The 26,272-nt window shown below is 42.4% G+C and overlaps 1 protein-coding gene across 1 annotated transcript in view; it reads right to left on the bottom strand.

Annotated features, from left to right (window-relative positions):
• Nucleotides 1-26,272, bottom strand: part of NPC1 (NPC intracellular cholesterol transporter 1) — a 110,256-nt gene that overhangs the window by 58,341 nt on the left and 25,643 nt on the right. Inside the window, exons 2-3 of the mRNA XM_069731203.1 lie at nucleotides 14,793-14,912; nucleotides 3,514-3,620 (exon numbers count right to left, since the gene is read on the bottom strand). Of these exons, the coding sequence (XP_069587304.1) occupies nucleotides 3,514-3,620; nucleotides 14,793-14,912 (227 nt within the window). The remainder of the gene's footprint in view (nucleotides 1-3,513; nucleotides 3,621-14,792; nucleotides 14,913-26,272) is intronic.

Here is a 26,272-nt window from a genome sequence, read left to right on the forward strand (position 1 = left end):
TTTTAATTACTATTTTAAGCTTAATTTCACAAAAAAACAAAATACAAGAAAACTGGTTGCACCTTCCCTTTAATATTTGGCACAGAAACCTTTGTTTGCAATTACTGAGGTCAGTAATTTCCTAGTAGTTCTTGACCGAGTTTGCACAAACTGCAGCAGGGATTTTGGCCCACTCCTCCATACAGATCTTCGCCGGATCTTTCAGGTTTTGGGGCTGTCGCAGGGCAACATTGAGCTTCACCTCCCTCCCAAGCTTTTCTATTGTGCATGTCTGGAGACTGGCTAGGCCACTCCATGACCATGAAATGCTCCTTATGGAGCCACTCCTTAGTTGCCCTGGCTGTGTGTTTCGGGTCATTGTCATGCTGGAAGACCCAGTCATGGCCCATCATCAACGCTCTTACTGAGGGGTAAGGAGGTTGTTGGCTAAAGTCTCGCAAAACACAACCTCATCCATCGGCTCTTGAATACAGGGCAGTCATCCTCTCCCCTTTGCAGAAAAGCACCCCCCAAAATATGAGGTTTTCCCTACCAGACTTCACGGTTGGAACAGTGTTCTTGGGCTTGTACTCATCCTTCTTCCCCCAAACACAGGGAGTGTAGTTGATAGCAAAAAATTCCATTTTGGTCTCATCTGACCACATGACCTTCTCCCATTCCTCCTCTGGATCATCCAGATGGTCATTGTTGAACTTCAAACAGGCCAGGATATGTGCTAGTGTGAGCAGGGGGCCTTGTGTGACCTGCAGGATTTTAATCCACGACAGCGTAGTGTGCTCCCAAATGTAAAGTTGAGACTGTGTTCCCAGCTCTCTTCATGTCATAGACCAGTTTCTCCTGTGTAGTCCTGGGCTGATTCCTGAACTTTCTCAATCATCCTTACACCACGTGGCAAAATGTTGCATGGAGCCATAGACCGAGGAATATTGACAGTCATCTTGGGTTTCTTCCATTTTCTAATAATTGTGCTAACAGTGGTTGCCTTCTCACCAAGCTGCTTGTCTATTTTCCTGTAGCCCACTTGACCCTTGTGCAGGTCTACAATTTTTTCACTGGTGTCCTTAGCCAACTCTTTGATCTTGGCCATGGTGGAGACGTTGGAGTGTGATTGAGTGAGGGGACATATGTTTTTTATACAGGTAACGAGTTCAGACAGGCAGGGACGGCGTCAGCACCCGGCGCACCTGGGCAAATTCCGGGGCCCTGGGGAGAGAGGGGGGCCCACTCACACTGTCATAGATACAGCTGGGAGAGCAGAGCAGGAGATAACATGCTCTCTCCGCCCACAAAGTCACTGCTGGCTGCGTTCTCTTAACCCCTATGTGCCAGCTCTGACACAAGCATCTTCTCACTCAGTCAGTGCAGCCAGGCAGGCACACATAGGGGTTAAGAGAAGGCAGCCAGTGTGACATTGTTTGTGGGCGGAGAGAGCACCTTCTCCTGCTTGGATCTCCGCCCCTGGCTGGCTGCAGTGCTGAGCTGAACTTATCAGGCAGATTCCGGAGGAGCTGCTACCAGTGACTGAGTGAGTGCAAAGGTATCCAGCAATGATTGCAGTTGGTCTTATGGCTCAGTCTGCTGCTGTCTGTCTCTGCTGCCTAAAAATGTGGGTGATGTCTGGAGGAGCAGCTGGCAACCTGCAGCCACCCAGCTCTCCCAGAATACATGCATGCTGCACCAAACCTGCACCAGTGGGGTAGGAAGAAGCTTAACCCCTTCCCATCTGTATGAAGGTTATTGCTAAACCTTAAAGATAACAATCCGACCCGCATAAATGGGGTTAACCAGATGCCAGGAGGAAGGGGAGCTGCTGCCATGGATAAAACTGAGCTGTGGGCTGTACGTTGTGGCCCCAGGCTGGTGACTGGAGGGACTCTGCCCAGTGCTGGCATGTGGGTGATTTCTGCTCCGGAGTCTCAGCTTCTCTCCTCCACATCACACTGTGCAGTCACAGCAACATTGGTTGTCTCTGTCCAGGTCCCAGCAGCTGCCACTGCTCCCACCAAGGACATGGCATCACTTAACCCTTCCCCTGCAGCCACCGACAACAAATCCACATTATTCCTTGATTAAATCAGGTTCCAACCCAATAGAGGAGCAGACATTTCCTGCTGCCATTAGGGTCCGGGAGGGGGTGACCTGTGACATTGGCTGCCCTGCTACTCTGTAGTGGGGGGTGACAAGTGTAACATGGGGTAACGATGAAGGAGAAATGCACAGGTTAATAGTGAGCGCGACAGAGGGCAGTGTATGGTATGGAGCAGTCAAGGGGTGGGCTGCAGGATCCCCCCATACTGTACATGACTGCTCGGGACAGGGAGGCGTTTAATGAGCTTCTAATGACGGGGCACTAATTGGGTCATTAGGGTTTGTGGAAAGGATTCAGCATCAGGTCCCTCATTAATGCCCGAGCCGCCTGTTACTTTGTAGCACAGATCTGTTAGGGCCGCAAAACCAAACAATGTTGTTTATGTAGAAAAGTCTTTGTTTCATAGAAAAACTCAAAACAGAAAAGATTTTCTGATACAACAACACCCTGCTCACGACACTGCACAGCACCTCTCCCCCTGTATATATACACTGCACAGTACCGCTCCTCCTGTATATGTACCTCACAGCACCTTTCCTCCTGTATATATACACTGCACAGCAACTCTCCCCCTGTATGTATACACTGCACAGTACCGCTCCTCCGGTATATATACACTGCACAGCACCTCTCCCCCTGTATATATACACTGCACAGTACCGCTCCTCCTGTATATATACACTGCACAGTACCGCTCCTCCTGTATATATACACTGCACAGCACCTCTCCCCCTGTATATATACACTGCACAGCACCTTTCCCCCTGTATATATACACTGCACAGCACCTTTCCTCCTGTAAATATACATTGCACAGCACCTTTCCTCCTGTATGTATACACTGCACAGCACCTCTCCTGTATATATACACTGCACAGCACCTTTCCTCCTGTATATATACACTGCACAGTACCACTCCTCCTGTCCTGTATATATACACTGCAGAATTTACAATAGCTGTCACTCATGTAAGAAGTGAAATCTGGCATTGTACTATACATTTCTCTGCCGTATCTGTGCATCATAAATCGGGGTATGTGTTAAAGGGGGGGGGGGGGGGGGCCCACTGAGACTCTTTCGCCCGGGGCCCTCGAAAACCTGGAGCCGGCCCTGCAGACAGGTAATGAGTGCAGAGTAGAAGGGGATTCTTAAAGGTCTGTGAGTTTAAAATTCTTGCTGGTTGACCGGTGATTAAATACTTATTTTATACAATAAAATGCTATTTCATTATTTAAAAATCATACAATGATTGTCTGGATTTTTTTTTTTTTTTTTTTTTTAAGATCCTGCCTCTCACAGTTGAAGTGTACCCACGATAAAAATTACAGACCTTTTCATTTCTTTGTAGGTGGGAAAACTTGCAAAATCGGTGGTGTATCAAATACTTATTTTCCCCACTGTAAATGGTTCAACCAACCACTTACCTGGACAAGAACTGTAAGGGTAGCTGTAGGTTTGTGTTCAGAGTTGTCAGCTGCTGTACATCACAGCACAAACTAACATTTCCATAGTAGAAGGATGGGCACAGTTGCTGCAAAACATGGGGTAAAATTAATCAGTGCATGGTACCATTAAATTCTTTGTTTAACTGGACACTGTCTTATTATGCGGAATTTATACCCCCAGCCAATGACAACAAACTCTATAAAGAAGGAACTTCACAATCTACACTTATACTACACAAATAATCAACCGTGATTATTATGCTTAAATACGATGCATCCCCTTCAATTTCAGGAACTAAAAGGAATTGAACATAGAATGCAACCTCTAAAATATACTGTATATACCGGTAATCAAACTTTAACTTTGGGCAGAAGATTGGTGAAAGAGGAAGACTTTAAAGGATTTCTGACAGCACAGAATGTCTGTGCAAGCCAAGTTCTGCTGCTCAGCACTTCACGGCAGGGTCAGTCATTTCACCCCCTGCTGCCTCCTCACCACTTCCGAAGCTACCGCCTCACCATCACCGGAGCTGCTGCAACCTCCCAACCTACGGTCTCCTTCCCCAGCATCCTGTAATGTAAGCCCGCAAGGGCAGGATCCTCACCCATCAGTATCAGTCTGTAATTGTTTGTTTACTGTAAGTGATATCTGTAATTTGTATGGAACCTCTTCCCATGTACAGCACCATGGAATCAATTGTGCTAAATAATAATAACAATAATATTATTATTAATAATAACTCTACTAGAGGCCACGAGGTGCCAGAACAGCAGAACCTCCCCATAAGTGACGTAATTCCACAATCTACAGCTCGCAATTACTTAATTTAGGGGTGCAGTGATCATCAGAGGTGTGTCACAGAATTTTATGCCATTGAGCAGCAAAACAAAAAAAAAAATAATAATTACATTTTTACCACCAAAACTTTGTTTTAGCCCCAGATGTTACATTTTCATACTGGGAAATGGGTAAAAAAAAAAAAAAAATGGGACCAAAATTTGTCCCACAATTTCTGGTGAATGTAGACATACCCCATAAATGTCTGTACTGTACTGTACTGCTTAGCCATACGGCGAGACTCAGGAGAGACGGAACGCTATTTGCCTGGAATAGTTTGCGGACGCCATATACACCATATACACAGCCCCTAAGTGCTAGAAGAGCAAAATTCCCCTTCAAGTGACCCCATTTTGGAAAGGATACCCATTTGGGAATTTATCTACAGGTGTAGTGACGATTTTGACTCCATGTCCTGAAACAAGCAGCAGTGGATGTTGCTGAGTGAAAATTGCCAACTGCTGTTGTAGTGACCAGTGCGCTGTTTGTAGCGCCAAGCTCGTGCTCCTGAAGATACGCACTCGTAAATTAGGCAGGCTCTCATTGCTACAGAAATGTAGATTTATTGTAGAGTGTAAGCTCTTACAGTCAGGGTCATCATTATTTTGCTTTAATTATTGTATTACTTTGAATGTTGTTAATTATGACTTGTTGTATTGTAAAGTGCTGCGAAATATGTTGGTGCTATATAAAGATTATCATTATTATTTATTATTAAAAATGCCATACATGTGGCACACTGAGGCTCAGAAGGGAAGGGATCATTTGGATTTGGGAGAGCAGAATTTGGCAAATTTCTTTTGAGGGGTGTGGATTAGTGATGAGCGAATATACTCGTTACTCGAGATTTCCCGAGCATGCTCGTGTGTCCTCCGAGTATTTTTTTTAGTGCTCGGAGTTTTCGTTTTTAGCGCCGCTGCTGAATGATTTACATCTGTTAGCCAGCATATGTATATGTGGGGGTTGCCTGGTTGCTAGGGAATCCCCACATGTAATCAAGCTGGCTAACAGATGTAAATCATTCAGCTGCGGCACTAAAAAGTAAAACTCCGAGCACTAATAAAATACTCAGAGGACACCCACATTTTGCTTTTTCAGAGCCTTTGTACTACCAGTAACTAGTGATGACCGAGTGTACTCGTTGCTCGGGTTTTCCCAAGCATGCTCGGGTGGTCTCCGAGTATTTTGACTTGTTCGGCGATTTAGTTTTCATCTCCTCAGCTGCATAATTTGCGACTGCTAGACAGGCTGAATACATGTGAGAATTCCCTAACAAAGTGGCAACCCCCACATGTATGCAGGCTGTCTAGCAGTCGCAAATCATGCAGCTGAGGAGATGAAAACTAAATCTCCGAACAGGCCAAAACACCCGAGCAACGAGTATACTCGTAGCCCCTATATTTTCGTTAACAGATGACCGATCTGAGTGGGGACCTGCTTTTTTTGTGGATGGAGTTGAAGCTTTTATTGGGAACATTTTACATAATAGCTAGACAAGAGAAATGGTCCGCAAGGACCAAGAAAAAAACGACCAAAAAGTCAATATACATAAATATAGAAATCTTTATTAGTATTAAAAAATGTGAAACAACAAAGAAACAGGTGGGAGAGAGTACCGCATGGTGTGCACATCTGCCTCACCGATGCGTGAACCACCACAGGCACCCGGCACCAGGGAAGGAAAGCATCTGCATATAAATATAGACCAGCAACAACAAGGGAGCTGGAGACTACCGCAGCCACAAATGGCTCATGTATGTAACAATGCCAAGCAGTGCTTAGGATAGACAGAGATCACATTTACATAAATAAACTACCCAAACTGGCGTGTAGACTGAAACTCTGCTAAACGAATATCAGCACCGCAACTAAAGCAGTATATCAATTATGACCATGGCGCGGCGCTTACCTCAGATGTGCAGAGCAACCTTCCCTGGGACTGTGCGCCCTCCCCGACGCGCGTTTCGGTAACACACCTTCTTCAGGGAGCTTGGTGGGAAGATGCCAGGCAAGAGTTTATATACTGCACCAACCCGGAAGTGGCCGCGGTAAAACCGGAAAGAGATTCCGGTAACCGTGGCAACATCAACACACTGTCTCCACCGCAACAGAAAGGCGCAAGATAGTCCGACAGGTAAAAGGCAGCGATCACAATAATCGGTCAGCAGGGAGCCCACCGTGCATTGCGCCGTCCGCCCGGCCACCACAGGGCTCTGTGGCGCTAGGCGGCGGACACGCTACCAGGCAGGCACCCAGGGGTACCAATAAAGGAGCGCACATGCACATAACAAAAGGGGAGCCAAAAGCGCCATATTGGAACAGGGAACACAGGAAGGGGATTGCTGGGAAGGACATGGACATAAACATATAAGGATAGATATATATATATATATATATATATATATATATATATATATATATATATATATATATATATATATATATATATATATATATATATATATATATATCTCAAACGCACTGTTAAGACAAACAACAGTGTATTCAATACATACGCGGATATTGTCGTTGCCACACTGATATATAGCTGGCACATTAACTTACATAGTAAGAGCAGCCGCACTCAGATACCATATGAGAGCCAGCGTGTCCAGAATCAAAAGTAATAACTGGCCCTGTGTACACCAAACGGAGACAGGATAATAGCTAGACAGCCCAAATTTTGCACATACACACTACTAACATTAGTAGTGTGGAATATGCAAAAAAAATGGGGATATGAGATGGTTTACTGTATGTAAACCATGTCTCATATCATGTCGGGTTTGGGAAGGAGATAGCAAAAGCCGGCAATTGAATTGCTGGATGAAAAAAAAAATTTTTTTACATACGGAGGATGCCATGCGCAAAATACGCTGACACACCCTGCCTACGGAGGAGATACAGACCACTATTTTGGGGACTTTTCTGCATATTACAGCCGTAAATTACGGACTGTATTTTTATACGCTGAGTGTGACACCGGCCTAAGCGTCGAGTGCAGGATAAATGTGAGCCAAACCTCACTGCAACCTTTGGGAGCCAGAATCAACAAATCAACAGCAGGTGATGAATTAGTTTTATCTTCTACGCCGTTCCTTGTGCTGTGTAAGTGATTAGACGACTTTATTCTTTGGGTCGGTGCGATTACAGAGATACCAGATTTATATAGTATTTTTCTGTTTGGCTGCTGTTACACACTAAAATGCACTTACCATAATTGCAAAACATTTTGCATCCTCATTTTGACAGCTATAATTTTTCCATATTTCTGCTGATAGTCATGTGATGGCTTGTTTTTTGCAGAACGAGTTGTCATTTTTATTGGTATCATTTTCGGTCAGATTACATTTTTTTTATTGCTTTCTATACCGATTTTTGGGAGGCAAAATGAACAAAAAACAGCAACTCCGGAATTTTGTTTTCTTTACGTGCCGTTCTGTGTGCAGTAAATTTGATAAAGCAGCTTTACTCTTCACATCAGTACAATTACAGCAACAGCACATTTAAATTGTTTAATGTTTTGCTTTTACACAATAAAAACTATTTTATGGAAAAAATAATTGTTGCATTGCTTTATTCTAAGAACTATAACTTGTATTTTTGCTGATTGCGGCTTGTTTTTTCCAGGAAAAGAGGACATGTTTTCAACGATACCATTTTTATTTATATTCGTCTTTTTGATCGCGTATTATTCAACTTTGTTTGGCGGTATGATAAACAATTGTTTTTTAGCCTCTTTTTCACGCTGTTCACTGAACGGGTTAACTAGTCAGATAGTTTAACAGGTCAGTTCGTTCCGGACATGGTGATACCAAATGTGTACTTTTTTCATTTAAGAGATTTTTTTTTCCTCTTCATATTTTTACAATTTTTAACTTTACTTAGTTCCTTTATGTGACTTTCACATTGACAGCTCTGATCGCTTATAAAGCTTAGCACTGGATGAGAATTGCTGTGCTTTATAAACTATCACTGTTACACTGACACACAAGCTTGATACACCATGCTCCGAGTGGTGTGGGTACCGTTCCTGGCAGTGACTGCCGGGTGTCTGTTGTCATATCACCTGAACACCCGGCGGCGATTGCCAGCACACAGCCTCCTAGTTGGAGGCGACTGCAATGACGTTTATATACCTCACTGGTCGAAAAGTACTTCCCAACTATGATGTATATATACTTCAAATGTTAGGAACAGGTTAAAATAAACTTTCCCACCTCTGCTTGTTTTCCTTCCATTTCCACCCTGCTCTTTCAAATAGGTAAAGAAGGGCTGAGATAGATGGAAACCAAGAAGTTGGGCAGATGAATATAAAATGATTGGTCCCACCGTGAATAACCGAGCGTGTTAACTTTGTTTGAACAGTCATTCTGTGCCGACAGAGACCCTTTAAGCAACAAGAGAAAGGCGTATAGAAACCTCGACTGTATTCGTGCCTCACCCATCTCATCAATTTGCTGTGGCTGTGACTGACTGTGAATACATTGAGAGTCTCAGACTATACCCTTATGAGCAGCAGATTGCTTGTTTTGCATATTAACATCTTGGAAAAAGCCAACCTCAACTTGAAAATTAACCCCTCAATGACAGCCAATATGTCTTTTAACTGACCTGAGATATAAGAGAATAGCCTCCCCATACAGGTAACAATCCAGCATCTGTCGGTTGTACACTATAGCTGACAACTTGCTGCATCAGCCACGATCAGCGTTTGCACCGTCCAAATCTGTTTAACCCCTAAGGCTAGGTTCACGTTGCGCTAGGTGAGTCCGTCTAACGGACACGTTTTTAAGTACTGAAAACGCAATATAACGCACATACTAACGCGCCCATAGACTTGCAATGTGTGACGCATCGTGACATGCCAAAATTGGTATGCGTTTGTCACATAACGTTTTTTTCTGACGGACCTTGGAACTTAGATGCTGCAGTCAATAGTGACAACATCATTATAAATGGTTAACAGAGTGTGGGGGCTTCCTCTTTATCCAAATTGGTGCCCTCAGATCATGATTTTGTGGTCCTGATGTTTGCGATGGCAATTCATGACCAAATAGTGACCTTAGAGTCTAACGGCTGTAGTAATCTGTTCAGAAGTTAGAGGCATTTAGGTGGTAATAATACACATTTTCATTTCTGTCATACCACATTGCATTAATTCCTATAAAGCACCTGAAGGGTTAATAAACTACTTGACAGCAGTTTTCAATATGTCAGGGGGTGCTGTTTTTAAAATGGTATCACGTTTGGGGGTTTCCCAATATATGAGACCCCTATAGGCACTTCAAACATGGATAGGTCCCTAAAAAAAATTTTTTTGTAAATTTCCTTGAAAAAAATGAAAAATTGCTGCTACATTTTTAAACCTCCTAAAATGCTAACAAAATAAAATAACATTTTACAAATGGTGCTGATGTAAAGCAGACATGTGGGGAATGTTATTTATTAATGGTTTGCTGTGGTATGACCATCTGGATTAAGTGGATAATCATTACATTTTTGAAAATTGAAAATTTAACATTTTTCTCAAATGTTTGATATTTTTTATAAATAAACACAAAACATATTGACCTAAATTTACCATTATCATAAAGTATAATGTGTCACGAAAAAACAATCTCAAAATCACTGGGATTTGTTGAAGCGTTGTAGAGTTATTACCACAAAGTGACACTAGTCTGATTTAAAAAATTTGGCTCCGTCACTAAGGGGTTAACACCTTAGAAGCAACTGTATCTTCCTCCTTTATTTGGTATGCATAATGCGCAAATAAATTATATATTAGTAACTATTAAAAAAATATTTAGTATTAAAGGGGTTTTCCCATTAATAAAAGTTAATTTTAATCAACATTTCAGTCAATAGACCGTGGAATAAAAATAATTTCCACAATTGGATGTGTTAAAAAAACCAAAAACAAAATGTTCCTGTCCCGAGATAATCGTATAAATGTGCCCCTGCCGTGTACTGTGTAATGGTCGTGGGAAAAGCCCTTTAAAGTAAAACTTTAGGTACCTGATGGGCAGTGAGGAAAATTTCAGCCAAATTTCTGTTTTGTCACTTTACCATTTTTTGGGATGCTCGGAGGGTCATATTTGTGATTTTTTTTTTTTTTTTAAGAGTTTAGTAAGGGAAGAAAAAATTCTCCCATTATATGCTAAGGATCAGCAAATAGACAAAACCACGAATCAGGACACATTGTTCTAGATCTGAGTACAAGGCTTCACCGCCATTGAAATGATGTATCATCAGCTCGCCATCTCACATCGGTGGCAGAAAAAAATCTCAGAATTTGTGCTCACCCCGGTAAAAGGAAAAAAAGCCTGTCGTTGTAAGGCTATGTTCACACTAAGTGTTTATGCAAAGAAGCTGCGTTTTACAGTACCAGCAAAACCTAGGAGTTACCACAAGCTTGCTTATTTTTACCCCTGATTACATTTAAGAATTGCAGTGTCTTTTTCCATCTATAGGAAGAAACAAGAAAATGCAAAAATGCCGTGAAGAAATGCAGCAAACAGGATTTGCTGTGTTTTAGCAGAGTTTTTGGTGAATAAAACTATACATTTTTTTAAGCATCTACTGTAGACCTATTCTGCATCAGAATCCAGCATTTTTGCTGCCAACAGAGCAGGTTTTGGCTGCAGAAAAAAAATGCAAAAATACTGCATGTGAACACAGCCTAATGCTGAGGACAATCAGTGACCCATGTTTCAAAAAGAAAAACGTTACATTTCATGTATGGTCACTTTCTAGGTTTATCGATACGCACTTTAAAAACTCTGTTATAACTCCAAGATGTAAGGAAACCCGTGTGAGTTCAGAATCTGCTACCCAAGACCAACAGCAATTCAGCTACATCCAGAACTTGCAGTCTACCACATTATGGCAGTCACGGGCGTCCAATATGTGGATTGTCACAAAATGATGGGAAACTCCTGACCATGGAAAACAAACCCACACTGATCAAATCATTAACCCTCCGTCACATACAACTGATCTGACAGGCGCTTCTCTTTTCCTTTCATTTCTCCTTCCTCACCAGATTGTGAGGAAACCCCCTCCCTCCAGGTAGTCTCCTGTCTCTTGAAGGTCTGTGAAACCTGATATCACAGTTGGATTTCAGAGCTTCAGGGGAGAGGATATAGCTGCACAGATCTCTCAGGCTCATTGTATGTGAATACGTCACATTCAGTAAGGTTGGTATTTTATGTTTTTATTCATCACAATAGTTTATTTAGCTTGTTTTATGAATGTATAGCACAAAATGTGAGGATATTTCATAGAAATAAGGGAGATTTTATAAAAGAAAGTGTGCTGCTCAGGCATATACAGTAGTTCCCTAACATATTCCTTCTCTTGCTTCAGATTATCTGCTGAAATGGAGAGGAAAATGTACAATTTATCCAAACATCTTGATGTTGAGGAAGTAACAAATATGCTGTTAGATGATAGAGACCTCACACTGAATGAGGATTTAGGAGAGGAAAGTGAGATTGATTCTCATGATGAGGTGGAAGAATGTGTCCTGGATTCTGAAACAGAGCAAGATGGTGACAGTGGTGAGGATGAAGAAGTTGGATCATATTATATTGGAAAAGATAAAAATACTAAATGGAACAAGAAGCCATTCCAGAAAAAACGTAGGGAACCTTTAAACATTATTACTCACCTTCCTGCAGTAATAGGAACTGCACGTAATGCAAAAACTGCAGTTGAATGCTGGAACAGTATATTTACAGATGACATTCTGGACTCTATTGTCACATATACCAACCAATATATAGACATTATAAAGGACAAATACATCTGCAACAGAACCATCAAGCCCACAGATGAAATAGAACTGCGTGCTTTTTTTGGATTACTGTACCTTGCAGGAGCTTATAGGGCAAATAGACAAAGTTTGGAGGAACTTTGGGGTAAAGATGGGGATGGAGTTGAAAAATTTAGCCTTGTTATGTCCATAAACAGATTCAAGATTCTAATTCGTTGCCTTCGGTTTGACGACAGAACTACCCGAACCGAACGCAAAACACATGACCGACTTGCTCCAATTCGTGATATATTTCAAAGATTTGTTGTAAACTGTAAACAAAGTTATTACCCTGGAGAGAATCTCACTATTGACGAAATGCTCCCTGGTTTTCGTGGTAGATGTGCCTTTCGTCAATATATTCCATCAAAGCCAAACAAATATGGAATAAAAATTTATGCCCTTGTTGATGCCAGTAAGACCTACACTTACAACCTGGAAGTTTATGCAGGAAAACAACCAGAAGGTCCTTACTGTGTGAGCAACAAACCCATTGATGTTGTAAAAAGACTGGCTGAACCCTTATTTGGATTGGGTCGCAATATTACAGCTGACAATTGGTTTACAAGTTGTGATCTGATTGATTATCTGAAAATTCAGAAGCTGTCATATGTGGGAACTGTAAGAAAAAACAAAAGGGAATTGCCGCCACAGTTTGTAAGTGTGAAAGAGAGAACAGTTCAGCAGTATGTTTGCATTCCATAATGGAAAGGCTTTAGTTTCCTATGTACCACATGCCAAAAAAATCGTACTTCTTCTATCAACACTTCATGATGATGCTGCCATCGATCCTGGGACTGGGGCAGAAAAAAAACCGGAGAGAATTACATTTTACAATGCCACCAAAGGGGGTGTGGATACAGCAGATCAGATGTGCTCCACTTTCAACGTCAGCAGAAACATCAAACGCTGGCCAATGGTCATACTTTTTGCTATGTTGAATTTGGGTGGTATAAATTCACAAGTAATTTATCTTGAAAACAAGCTTGAACCACTCCGTAGACGATTGTATCTGAAAAAATTGGCCCATGAACTAGTACTTGGAGAGCTACGCAGGAGAAGCGTGAAAACAATCGGTATCCCCTCTCGCCTTCAAGTTCAGCTCAAAAGGTTCCGCCCAGAAGATGATGGTGAAAAGTCACCATCTGCACCACCTCACAAAAGAAGGAGATGCACCACCTGCCAAACGGAAAGCGGAACCAGAAGGCTTTCAAATTAGGAATGTCTCAAATGTCATAAAGCAATTTGCCTGACACATGCAAAAATGGTGTGTAATTCTTGCTATTTGCTCTGCAAGTGTGACTTTTCTGGGGAAACCTCAGCATCTACTTCTGATTGAATATGTTTTTAATAGTACTTAAGGTACCTTAAAATTAAGTTTGTGTTCAAAAATTTTCTTTGTATATTTTTTTGAGAGAGTCGAACTGGGGACTATTTGGCGGGAGTTTTGAAAAGTTTGTATTTCATAGTTATTAGTTTTATGTTAAGTAAATGTTTTTTTTTTGCAACTGATTATGTGTAGTCTCTTTTATTACATCCCTATGAAGGTCACTGATCACTTTTAGAGCACTGAAATTGCAAACATTAGATATTATAGGTATTTTTCCAGCAGGCGCCTGACAGGCACATTGTATGTGAACTCGTTAGTCCGAATATTGTATGTGACAAAGGGTTAAAGCAAGTTTCCCTTTTCAAGAGTATGCATCCTTTATAAAAGGAGGGCCCAACCCCAGGACGACCAAGTCCAAAAGTATGAAGACAACTGCACAGAACATTCATATGTGCTAAATGAGTAGCTTGTTCCAAACCCATAATGGGTCAGGTCTCCTTTATTGCTACAACAATGAATACATTGTTATCTCAGATCTGGGAATGTCAGCAGTCTTGTTTGTTGTTTGGCGAATCTTTCTAGGTCTGGCCCACAGCCATGATGCTGAAACATTAAAAAAAAAAAAATATATATATATAATCCCAAGGGTAAATTCAATTGCAAAATAGCTGTGTATTTTACACAACAATGAATATTACAATACATATGGATCAGGCTTACAGTTCACAAGTAACAAAAGCTCTCAAAGCCACCAGGGAATACGGAGACTCTCCAAGTCACACGTCAGTCCTGACACAGAGTCTTGTAGATTTTTACCCAGTGTAACCTATAGGGCAAAATCTACATCAATATCAGCACACTGGCAGAAAAATCCACAGCGGATAGTCCATTAGTGAATAAATCAGGTTACTTCCGGCGAGAAGAAGCAGAGGTCATTTGTGTACCCCACCAGTGGTCAAAACGGATCTCTAGAAGAAAGCACCTTGATTCAAAGAATGTAAGTGACGAGCTTATAAAAAGGAAAATGGCCTGGCACACTTCCACACACACTGACAAGGAAACCATAGACCGTGTTGGGTAGAGACCAGCTGTGCACGGTGTCCCATAACAAACCATTCAGTGCACTGGACCCGCGTTGGCTCTGGCACCCAATGACCAGTCACATGATGAGCTACAAAAACACTCTGCATTAGTCGTAGGGTGTTGTACAGTGTAGATTAGTCTACACTATTGCTTTTTGCGTAGGGTGAAATAACCCAGATAAGGCGGCATACCTGAAGTAGTTCATACCCATCCTTGGGTAGGGGTTTTGGAGGGCCAAGATATTCACAGTTGTAACGTCCCACATCTGCATCCCCACACTCTCCATACCAGACACAACGTTGAGACGAGACCTGCAATACAAAATAGTAAATCTGAAAAATTGTTGCATGGAACAATAAATTAAAAAAAAAAAAAAAGATTTTTTTAAATAAAGTTTGTGATTTTCACAGGAGCCCCTGGGGATTTACCGTATTTATTTATTTATTTTTAACACATACTTTGTCCGTTGTGGAAATTTTTTCAGCAGTTTCCTTATCAACAGAGGGCAGATTATACAGGCAGGTAACAACTTTAAACACAGCTGATAAAACAGGATCCACCATTCACAATAGGCGGTGTCTTCGGCTGCTTTCACACATCAGGTTTTTGCCGTCAGGCTGAATCCGGCGAATTTTGAAAAAAACGGATCAGGTGAATGATGCCGCCGGATCCGTTTTTTTTCTCATAGACTTGTATTAGTGCCGGATGGCCTCACGTTTCGTCCGTATTTCGACGGATCCATCAAAAATTGTTTTTCCAGTGTGTGGAAAAAACGGACAAAGTAACGTTTTTTTATCTGTGGAAAAAAAACGGACAGCGCCGGATCTGGCTCCGTCCGGCTTTTGCTACAATGGAAGCCTATGGGCGCCGGATCCATCACATGATGGAATCCAGCACCGGATTTGTTTTTTTGTTTGTTTTTTTAACTGCGCATGCTCAGATTATTTTAGGATCCAATTAGCTGGATCAGCTAGTCGGATCCGTCGAAAAAACTGATCCATCAGTTTTTCACAATCTGCGACGGATCCGGGTTTTTTTTTTTTCTCTCAACATTTGCCGGATTGTTACGGCAAAAACCTGATGTGTGAAAGCAGCCTTAGTTGACCCTGCTCCCCTCTTCACAAACTTTGCACAGGCTCATAAGATGCTTCAATACAAAAAAATTAAAGGCAATGTCTATTCATTGCTAATGTACATGTAAATAAAGTGACCCATATTCCTCTCTTCTCTCCCACGAAGAGCCAGCACAACATTTCCAGCGATGTTCCCAGTAATGATGTATAGAGATAACACGTCATATTGGGTGAGGAGGGGGATGAAAGCCAAGGCTGGGAACACTGCTATAGCGTCTGTGTTACTTTAAGGGTATGTGCACACGTTGCGGATTCTCTGCGGATCCGCAGCGTTTTTTGAGGTGCAGAAACGCGGCAGATCCGCAATTGATTTACAGTACAATATAAATCAATGAGAAAAAAAAATGCTGTGCACACTTTGTGGAAAATCTGCTGCGGAAACGCTGCGGTTTAAAAGAAGTAGCATGTCACTTTTTTGTCAATCTGCAGCGTTTTTGTACCCATTCCATTATAGAAAACCGCAGGGGTAAAAAACGCAGCAAATCTGCAAGAAAACCGCAGCAAAAACGCACAAAAAAACGCTGCGGAACCGCACAAAAAACGCGACAAATCCGCAGGTGCGTTTTCTGCCAGGAGAGGCAGAATCCGCACCAGAAATTCCTAAGCCTAATCCACAACGTGTGCACACAGCCTGACACTTGAAGTGGGCTGTTATGTTGTTATTTTACATATATTATTATTATTATTTATTTATTTATATAGCACCATTGATATATATGCTAGCCACCTTAGGGAGAGACCCAAGTTGGGCTAAATGTAGCGGGACGAAAGAGACCGAAAAGCCCTCTACTTAAAGGAAATACATAGTGGATGCTTTCCTGAAACGGAAAGTACTTGCAAGCAGCATAATACAAAGAATAATACAAAGGTAGGAATTGGTTGGCTGTGTAAATTTAGAAACTAATCCGCAGCATTGCACGCTTGGCGGTTGCAAGCGCTGTGGATTAGACAGGGGTGGAAAGAGATGATTTGCATAGCTCCGCCTACTGCAAAGGATTCTGGGTAAACCTGCTATTCTTTGTATTATGCTGCTTGCAAGTACTTTCCGTTTCAGGAAAGCATCCACTATGTTGTTATTTTATCACTTATGCTGCAGGGTTTTACTTTTTCTAAGGCTGGATAACCCCATAAATTCCTCCTGATCCCCCTATACACATGCACACTCAGCCAAGTGTGTAAGTGTTCTTAAGTGGGTATTCCAATTTTAGACAGATCATAAACATCATTCCATATATATGTCATGTATAATGGAGAACAACTTTCTGCATAGCCCAGCGCCATTATCTAGGTAAGCCATCATGTCACCTCTGATAACAGTGGATTTTGAACCCATACAATCCACAACTATCAGTTCTCCTAAAGTCTTTTTAAAGCCAGTATATAAACTATTCAGACTGAACAACGATTGGTTTCCACTTCAGACAACAGAAGAAAAAAAAACAAAACAAAAAAAACACCCATCTTCAGTTTTTCAACTCAGTTTTTTTTCAGGTAAAAATGTACTTTGTCTAAAGAACAGACAAATAATGGAGTACCCTTCTTACTTTACATGGGGTACTATTGCATTTAAAAACGGCATCCTGCGATGTTGGCACAGTTGGATGGCGCACTCGAGTGACATCATTAGGCTGTGGTGCTCAAGTAACATATCAGAAGCCGCTGAGGAGCAGCAGCGCTTATGTGAGGGTAGTAGGAATGCTGCATCTGATCAGTGGCTGCCGATGAGCGCTGCAGCCCATCAGTGACCACACTTCCCCTAGACAAGCACTGCAGCTGCTGAATGGCTGTCGGTCTGTCATGTGGCCACTGCAGCCCAACAATGTCTGAGTAACAGACAGAACCAACATTGTTGTAATGGTACCAGTCTGGGAGGGGTGCAATGTGGCATTTATATTCAAGTTGTGGAGGGAAAAATAAAAAAACAAAAGAAAATCCCTCCAGTCATGAACCTTCCCTTGAGAAAGCACAGCGATTTAGCGGGCAAAACGCGCATCGGGGTTGTTTCTTATGCAGAGGTGGCATCTCTGCGACTTGGTAAGGTTATATATGCCACTATTAGTATATACACATTTTAGTGGCTTACGATGCCAAACTTGCATATATAACCTTTTTATTCCACATTGGTGTTTGTACCTCTGAAGGGATAGCAATGATCTTACTGGTATGGGATACTTATGTAGTGTTTTCCCTATCTGAGGCAGTACCTAATTAAAGGGACACAAACTTGCATAGTAGACCTTACCATAAAGAATTTTCTGAACTGTATCTGAACTGTATCTGAACGTTCTGTAATTACACATTTCTGAGGAGAACCACTACTGTGTGTCCTTATTTTGTACTTGTTTGCGCGTGATAAGTATGTAATATTTTAGGTGCTAATAAAGTGTTTTTGTACAGTTTTAAACACTCCTGTGCTCCTCTTATTTTATGCTGCTTATTTTGGAGTGTTTTTCTGTGGCTGAGTGTATAGTGCCCTGTCCACATACAGTGGGGCAAAAAAGTATTTAGTCAGTCAGCAATAGTGCAAGTTCCACCACTTAAAAAGATGAGAGGCGTCTGTAATTTACATCATAGGTAGACCTCAACTATGGGAGACAAACTGAGAAAAAAAAATCCAGAAAATCACATTGTCTGTTTTTTTAACAATTTATTTGCATATTATGGTGGAAAATAAGTATTTGGTCAGAAACAAACAATCAAGATTTCTGGCTCTCACAGACCTGTAACTTCTTCTTTAAGAGTCTCCTCTTTCCTCCACTCATTACCTGTAGTAATGGCACCTGTTTAAACTTGTTATCAGTATAAAAAGACACCTGTGCACACCCTCAAACAGTCTGACTCCAAACTCCACTATGGTGAAGACCAAAGAGCTGTCAAAGGACACCAGAAACAAAATTGTAGCCCTGCACCAGGCTGGGAAGACTGAATCTGCAGTAGCCAACCAGCTTGGAGTGAAGAAATCAACAGTGGGAGCAATAATTAGAAAATGGAAGACATACAAGACCACTGATAATCTCCCTCGATCTGGGGCTCCACGCAAAATCCCACCCCGTGGGGTCAGAATGATCACAAGAACGGTGAGCAAAAATCCCAGAACCACGCGGGGGGACCTAGTGAATGAACTGCAGAGAGCTGGGACCAATGTAACAAGGCCTACCATAAGTAACACACTACGCCACCATGGACTCAGATCCTGCAGTGCCAGACGTGTCCCACTGCTTAAGCCAGTACATGTCCGGGCCCGTCTGAAGTTTGCTAGAGAGCATTTGGATGATCCAGAGGAGTTTTGGGAGAATGTCCTATGGTCTGATGAAACCAAACTGGAACTGTTTGGTAGAAACACAACTTGTCGTGTTTGGAGGAAAAAGAATACTGAGTTGCATCCATCAAACACCATACCTACTGTAAAGCATGGTGGTGGAAACATCATGCTTTGGGGCTGTTTCTCTGCAAAGGGGCCAGGACGACTGATCCGGGTACATGAAAGAATGAATGGGGCCATGTATCGTGAGATTTTGAGTGCAAACCTCCTTCCATCAGCAAGGGCATTGAAGATGAAACGTGGCTGGGTCTTTCAACATGACAATGATCCAAAGCACACCGCCAGGGCAACGAAGGAGTGGCTTCGTAAGAAGCATTTCAAGGTCCTGGAGTGGCCTAGCCAGTCTCTAGATCTCAACCCTATAGAAAACCTTTGGAGGGAGTTGAAAGTCCGTGTTGCCAAGCGAAAAGCCAAAAACTTCACTGCTCTAGAGGAGATCTGCATGGAGGAATGGGCCAACATACCAACAACAGTATGTGGCAACCTTGTGAAGACTTACAGAAAACGTTTGACCTCTGTCATTGCCAACAAAGATATATTACAAAGTATTGAGATGAAATTTTGTTTCTGACCAAATACTTATTTTCCACCATAATATGCAAATAAATTGTTAAAAAAACAGACAATGTGATTTTCTGGATTTTTTTTTCTCAGTTTGTCTCCCATAGTTGAGGTCTACCTATGATGTAAATTACAGACGCCTCTCATCTTTTTAAGTGGTGGAACTTGCACTATTGCTGACTGACTAAATACTTTTTTGCCCCACTGTATCACTATGAGTCTGGGTCTTCAGGTAATAAGCAAAATGGATGTACTGTAGAGTTAAAACCACAGTGATCGAGACCGCGATCGGCCTCCAGGGTTCATGTATCTAGTAGAAGCGCAATTATAATGGAATAAAACGTTCAGCATTTTATGGTGTAAAATACAGAGTAGGTTTACACAGGAGTGGTGTGCAAGTCCATGGTCATCAGGTTCGCCCATCAATAGTGAAGAGTAAAGTTCGGGGTCTGTACCGGCCGCCTAGTATCAGTGCATGGACGTCTTCCGGAAGTTTGTTTCACAGTTCAGGTTCGGCACCCCAAACTAAGCTTCTCTAAAGGTACCTTCACACTGAGCAACTTTACAACGAGAACGACAACGATCCGTGACGTTGCAGCGTCCTGGATAGCGATCTCGTTGTGTTTGACACGCAGCAGCGATCTGGATCCTGCTGTGACATCGCTGGTCGTAGCTGAAAGTCCAGAACTTTATTTGGTCGTCAGGTTGGCGTGATTCGTCATGTTTGTCAGCAAAAGCAACGATGCCTGCAATGTTTTTTCACGGAGCGAACAACCAGCGAGAACGATAACTACATCACTGGATCGCTCCTGCATCGTTCTGCTGTTGCCGTGTTTGACGTCTCTACAGCGACCTAAACAGCGACGGTGCAGCGATCTAGTTTAGGTCGGATCGTTGTCTATATCGCTGGAGCGTCGCTAAATGTGACGGTACCTTAAGGCTTCAGTGCAGCCAATCATCAATATTTCCTGTGTGGGCACTTCCAGCCCCATCACAGCTAGGTCAAGGATTAGCATGGCCGCAATTGGCCGGTGAACGAACCGTGTTAAAAGTTAAGAAAAGAGTATAAACAAAAAACAAAAAAAAACCAACATGGGGTCCCCCAGCTGTCGGCTTTAACTTTTTTAAATTATTTTACTTAAAAACGGCGGAGTCCCCCCAATTTTTTTCTATAATCAGCCAATCTAAAGCGAACAGCTGGGGGCTGGTATTCTCAAGCTGGGAAGGACCATGGTTATTGGGCCCTTCCTAGCCTAAAAAACAGCATCCCACAACTGCCTCAGAAAAGGCGCATCCATTAGATGCCCCAATTCTGGCGCTTTGCGGGTTCTTTCTGCTCGCCATGGTGCGTTGGTAAGCAGGGTAATATTTTGAGGTTCGTGTCAGCTGTGTAATGTCTGCTGACTAAGCCCAGAGGTTAGTAATGGGGCAGCACCTATCAGACACCCTGATAATTAACCCCATAACAAAACTCCCTAACAATTTCCCAGATAACGCAACTCCATAGACTGGAGCAGCAGCCACTGCCACACCCGGCTGTTGTAAACTGTGGTGAGGTCAGTAAGGTTACCTCAGTACACAGCGTCTAGTTCTCAAGAGGGCAGTTCGAGTGCCGGACTAATCCTACCGGTGAAGGTCTCCATTAAGTCTTTGTCAGGGTTTATATCGAAATCCTGTTTTGCTAGAGACTCCTACAGGACCCCGCGATGCTGTGGTCCGTGGAAAACAATGTGATTGTTGTGTGGAGTTGCAGCTTCCACGTGGGATCCCAGCGTGGCATATCATTTTTTTTTTCTATTGCACGCCCATCTCTGCTGCTGGGGTTCTAAGATTTGGTAACATAGCCATACTAGTAAATGAACTATAAAACAAGCTATGTGTTTGCTTTCTGTGAAGACATTTGCACTTTGTCCAACAGTGTAGTCCATTGTGTCTGACTTAGGGCATGAATGGCTGATGAGGCCGCTCGCTGCTCGATTGGCCAGGATTCAAGCTCAGAAGGCACACACATCACATGTGCAGCGTTCAGGATACATTACATGGATACTGAGAATCCATGACTGCACTGCGGAGCAGATTTATTTTTCACAATTTAGCACATTTCCAAACAGCATAAAGCAGAAGCGATGAAGGTGGTGAATGTTGCGCATCATGAAGTACCGTAATTTTTATTTCTAGTTTATTGTTTTTGTATCAAGTTGTGTTTCGCAGTAAGATCATTGATATAAGTGGGCAAAGTCTAGCTGTGCTCGGGAAGCCGGTCTTAACTGAGAGAAATGGTGAAGTGATCAAGATATCTTCTTTATTGGGCTATAAATCTTGTATGGTGCCAGCTTGTGTCAGGACACTGCATATAAATCCGGCTTGCCTTCTGGCACTTATCTTAGCCATGTCAGAAATCCTGAAGTTCCCCTATTCACACTACTGAAGAGAAATGTGCAAGCCTGACTCAAAGTTGGCACCTCCTTTTACCCTACTAAACTGCCCCAAACACCATAGATGTAATGTGCAACCCTAATTAAAGCTTTAGTTGCCTTCTAAGTAGATTTGTCTTCCAATCATCTAGGTGGCACTGGATATCGGTTCAGTCACGCCCACAGCAGTATAAATGACGGCCACAGATCATCATGAGTTAAAGGGCCACTGTCACCCCCTCCAGCCGTTATAAACTAAAAGAGCCACCTTGTGCAGCAGTAATTGCAATTTTTGGTGCATTTATTCCCAACATAAAGCGTTTTATAACTTCTCCAAAATACCTGTCTTTAGACAGGGAGGCAGGTCCTCACCCCCCTGCTTGAAACGCCACACTGCCGTCACTCAAATCTTCAGGGGCGCCACCCCCTCCGCACTGTTTTCCCATGCTTGCAAACTGCGCCTGTGCAGACAGTGCGGCCACAAACCTTGGGAATCCCAGCCCCGCAGTGTGTTATGCATTATGCACACTGCAGGGCTGGGATTCATAGGCAGGGCGGCCGCACTGTCTGCACAGGCGCAGTCTGCAAGCCTGGCTGTGACGTCAGGCGGCCAGAGCTCACTGCGCCTGCACCAGACAGTACCACACAGCGCAGGCGCCGGTTTTCATGGGAAAACAGCGCGGAGGGGGGGCGGCGTCCCTGAAGATTTGAGTGACGGCAGTGTGGCGTTTCAAGCAGGGGGGTGAAGACCTGCCTCCCTGTCTAAAGACAGGTATTTTGGAGAAGTTATAAAGCGCTTTATTTTGGGAATAAATGCTCTAAAAACTAAAAGAGCCACCTTGTTAGAATGCAGCATTAATGCTGCACAAGGTGGCTCTTTTAGTTTATAACGGCTGGAGGGGGTGACAGTGGTCCTTTAACCCCTTAGTGACCGCCAATACGCCTTTTAACTGACCTGAGATATAAGAGCATAGCCTCCCCATAAAGGTAACAATCCAGCATCTGTCGGTTGTGCACTATAGCTGACAACTTGCTGCATCAGCCATGATCAGTGTTTGCATCTTCCAAATCTGTTTAACCCCTTAGATGCTGCTGTCAATAGTGACTACATCATTATAAATGGTTAACAGAGTGTGGGGGCTTCCTCTTTATCCCAATTGGTGGTCTCAGATCATGATTGTGTGGTCCTGATGTTTGCCATGGCAATTCACAACCAAATAGCAGCCTTAGAGTCTGACGGCTGTAGTAATCTGTTCAGAAGTTAGCGGCAGTTAAGTGGTAAAAATACACATTTTCATTTTTCTCATGCCACCTTGCATTAATTCCTGAAAATCACCCGAAGGGTTAATAAACTACCTGACTGCAGTTTTCAATATGTCAGGGGGTGCTGTTTTTAAAATGGTATCACTTGTGGGGGTTTCCCTATATATAGGACCCCCAAATTCACTTCAAACATGGATAGGTCCCTAAAAAAAATACATTTTAATTTCCTTGAAAAAAATTTAAATTGTTGCTACATTTTTAAACCTCCTAAAATGCTAACAAAATAAAATAACATTTTGCAAATGGTGCTGATGTAAAGTAAAGCAGACATGTGGGAAATGTTATTTATTAATGTTTTGCTGTGGTATGACTATCGGGATTAAAGGGATAATCATTGAAAGTTTGAAAATTCCTAATTTTTTAACATTTTTTTCAAATGTCTGATATTTTTTATAAATAAACACAAAACATATGAACCTACATTTACCATTATCATAAAGTATAATGTGTCACGAAAAAAACAATCTCAAAATCACTGGGCTTTGTTGAAGCGTTCCAGAGTTATTACCACAAAGTGACACTGGTCAGATTTGAAAAATTTGGCTCTGTCACTAAGGGGTTAAATAAAAGTTATGGCGTCGGAGCTGGGAGAAACTGGGGTGAAAATTCCAAAAGGTGAGGGAAAAAAAAAAAAAAATTTGTGCACCTACATTTTTAGACTTTTCAAAACTTTTATGCCAGAACTTTGGCATGAAAGATTTGATCAATAAGGTCCTTCAGGTGCATTTTTTTGTTGTTATTTAACTTTATAGACATGTTACGGATGGACCTTACATGAGCTCTACAACATTGGGTGCAATTTAGTAGGGCAAAATAACGTGACTGCATCCTTCACCATAGCGAAAAAACAATTTTACTACCATTGTGACAACAAACGCATTTTCTTGTAGCTACTGCCTGCACCATTATCAGTCCATGTGTGTTCATTGCGTCCCTTGTGCTTGACCCCACATCCCTAGTCAAGAGAACAGAGCCCTCCCCACTTACCTAGTAGCCACTGTAGGATGGAGAGCTCCATCACACGTCTTACTGCTCATTTTCATAGGATTATTGCACTCTAGAAATCCCTGCAAGTTAAGCCTTCCACATTCCTAAGCATATGTTCAGTGTATTAGGCCGGTTTCACACTTGTGTATGGCTGCGTACTTCCTCCCTTATGCTCCGCCTACTTCCGCATGCATCCTGCGTCGTCCTGCGTATCCATCTTTAACACTGGGTACGTAGGAACATGCGTTGTAAGCGGATGGGTCCGCATGCGGCGTTTTGATGTGCCCGCCAACTGCACGGGAACGCAAAAATATTGATTTAAAGGGACTCTGTCACCTGAATTTGGAGGGAACAATCTTCAGCCATGGAGGCGGGGTTTTTGGGTTTTTGATTCACCCTTTCCTTACCCGCTGGCTGCATGCTGGCTGCAATATTGGATTGAAGTTCATTCTCTGTCCTCCGTAGTACATGCCTGCGCAAGGGAAGATTGCCTTGCGCAGGCATGTACTACGGAGGACAGAGAATGAACTTCAATCCAATATTGCAGCCAGCGGGTAAGGAAAGGGTGAATAAAAAACCCCAAAACCCCGCCTCCATGGCTGAAGATTGTTCCCTCCAAATCCAGGTGACAGTGTCCCTTTAATTATTATTCCATGCACTGTGCTTTTTTTTATTTATTGTATTTATACACACACATTATTCTTGCATATTTTCACATAGTACAATTGTTCCCTGGTCCGTGCTTCCACTGTTTTTTCATCTGTGGTCTCGCTTGTTTTTTATATCATGTTTATATTTTATGATATTTAATACAAAATATTTTTAAGCATATTATGGTCTTATTTATGAAGTATTTTTTGTTGGTGTTCTTGATAAAACATTAGGTAGCACTCATCCGAAGTACACCCTTGTGAGAAATTGGCGTGTTTGGGCAGTTTCTATATGTATGGAGGCTTCAATTGAAAATTTTGTCCTGAGCTGAAAAACTGCACTGAAGCAGCTGATTAGAAAGGAGGGACACAGCCGTGTACGAGCCTATTACTGAACCACCAATATAAGAAGATACTAATTAGCAGTGTATGCTTCTCCTAAAGTCTCGTTTCCACAGTGTGAAAGGTCAAGTGATTACCAAGGTCTCTGATCTTTGGTGAGCTAAGCAAGAATTACAATAGAGAACCACAAGGGTTACACAGTGTAGGCTCCTGATTGTCACATGCACATGATTACTTGCTCTTAAATGACCTCTTTAAGCTAGAAGTGCAGTTATGTCTGGCTTTTGGGACCGTGTCTTTCATTCTTCCCAGGCACAAAACCTCTGTTAGTAGGAGTTTGAACCTGTCGCTGGTTGTGCATGGCCCTGCACTGATAACACTTATCGGCAAACTTTTCTTGTTTTCTTCTCTGTCTGTCTCCTTAGTTCCTGTGGTCACTATCGATAACTTTTAAGTGTAGTCTATATTGTTGGTGTCATAATTACATAGGTTTAAGAAAGACCTAGGTCCATCAAGTTCAACCTTTCTAAACTACGGTAATTGTACATTTTGTCCCTAAATTAACTATAACCCACAATGCTATGTGTACTGAGGGAATCATCCAGCCCTTTTTTAAAACCTGTCATAGTGTCTGCCATTACTACCTCTTGCGGTAGGTCATTTCACTGTCTGACTGCTCTAACTGTAAAGAACACTTTCCTATTTAGCTGCTGGAATCGCCTATGGAGCTCCATTCAGAGAACGCAGCTCCTTAGGGTATGTTTCCACGTTCAGGAAACGCTGCGTTTTTGACACTGCGTTGAGCCGCAGCGTCAAAAATGCAGTGTCCAGATTTTACAGCATAGTGGAGGGGATTTCATGAAATCCCGTCTCCATTATGCATTAAGAGACGCATGCGGCATACCCGCGAAAACGCACAAGCGGCGCGTCTTTAAAGAA

The sequence above is a fragment of the Ranitomeya imitator genome, chromosome 6, assembly GCF_032444005.1.
Source record: "Ranitomeya imitator isolate aRanImi1 chromosome 6, aRanImi1.pri, whole genome shotgun sequence".
In the NCBI taxonomy this organism is placed as follows: domain Eukaryota; kingdom Metazoa; phylum Chordata; class Amphibia; order Anura; family Dendrobatidae; genus Ranitomeya; species Ranitomeya imitator.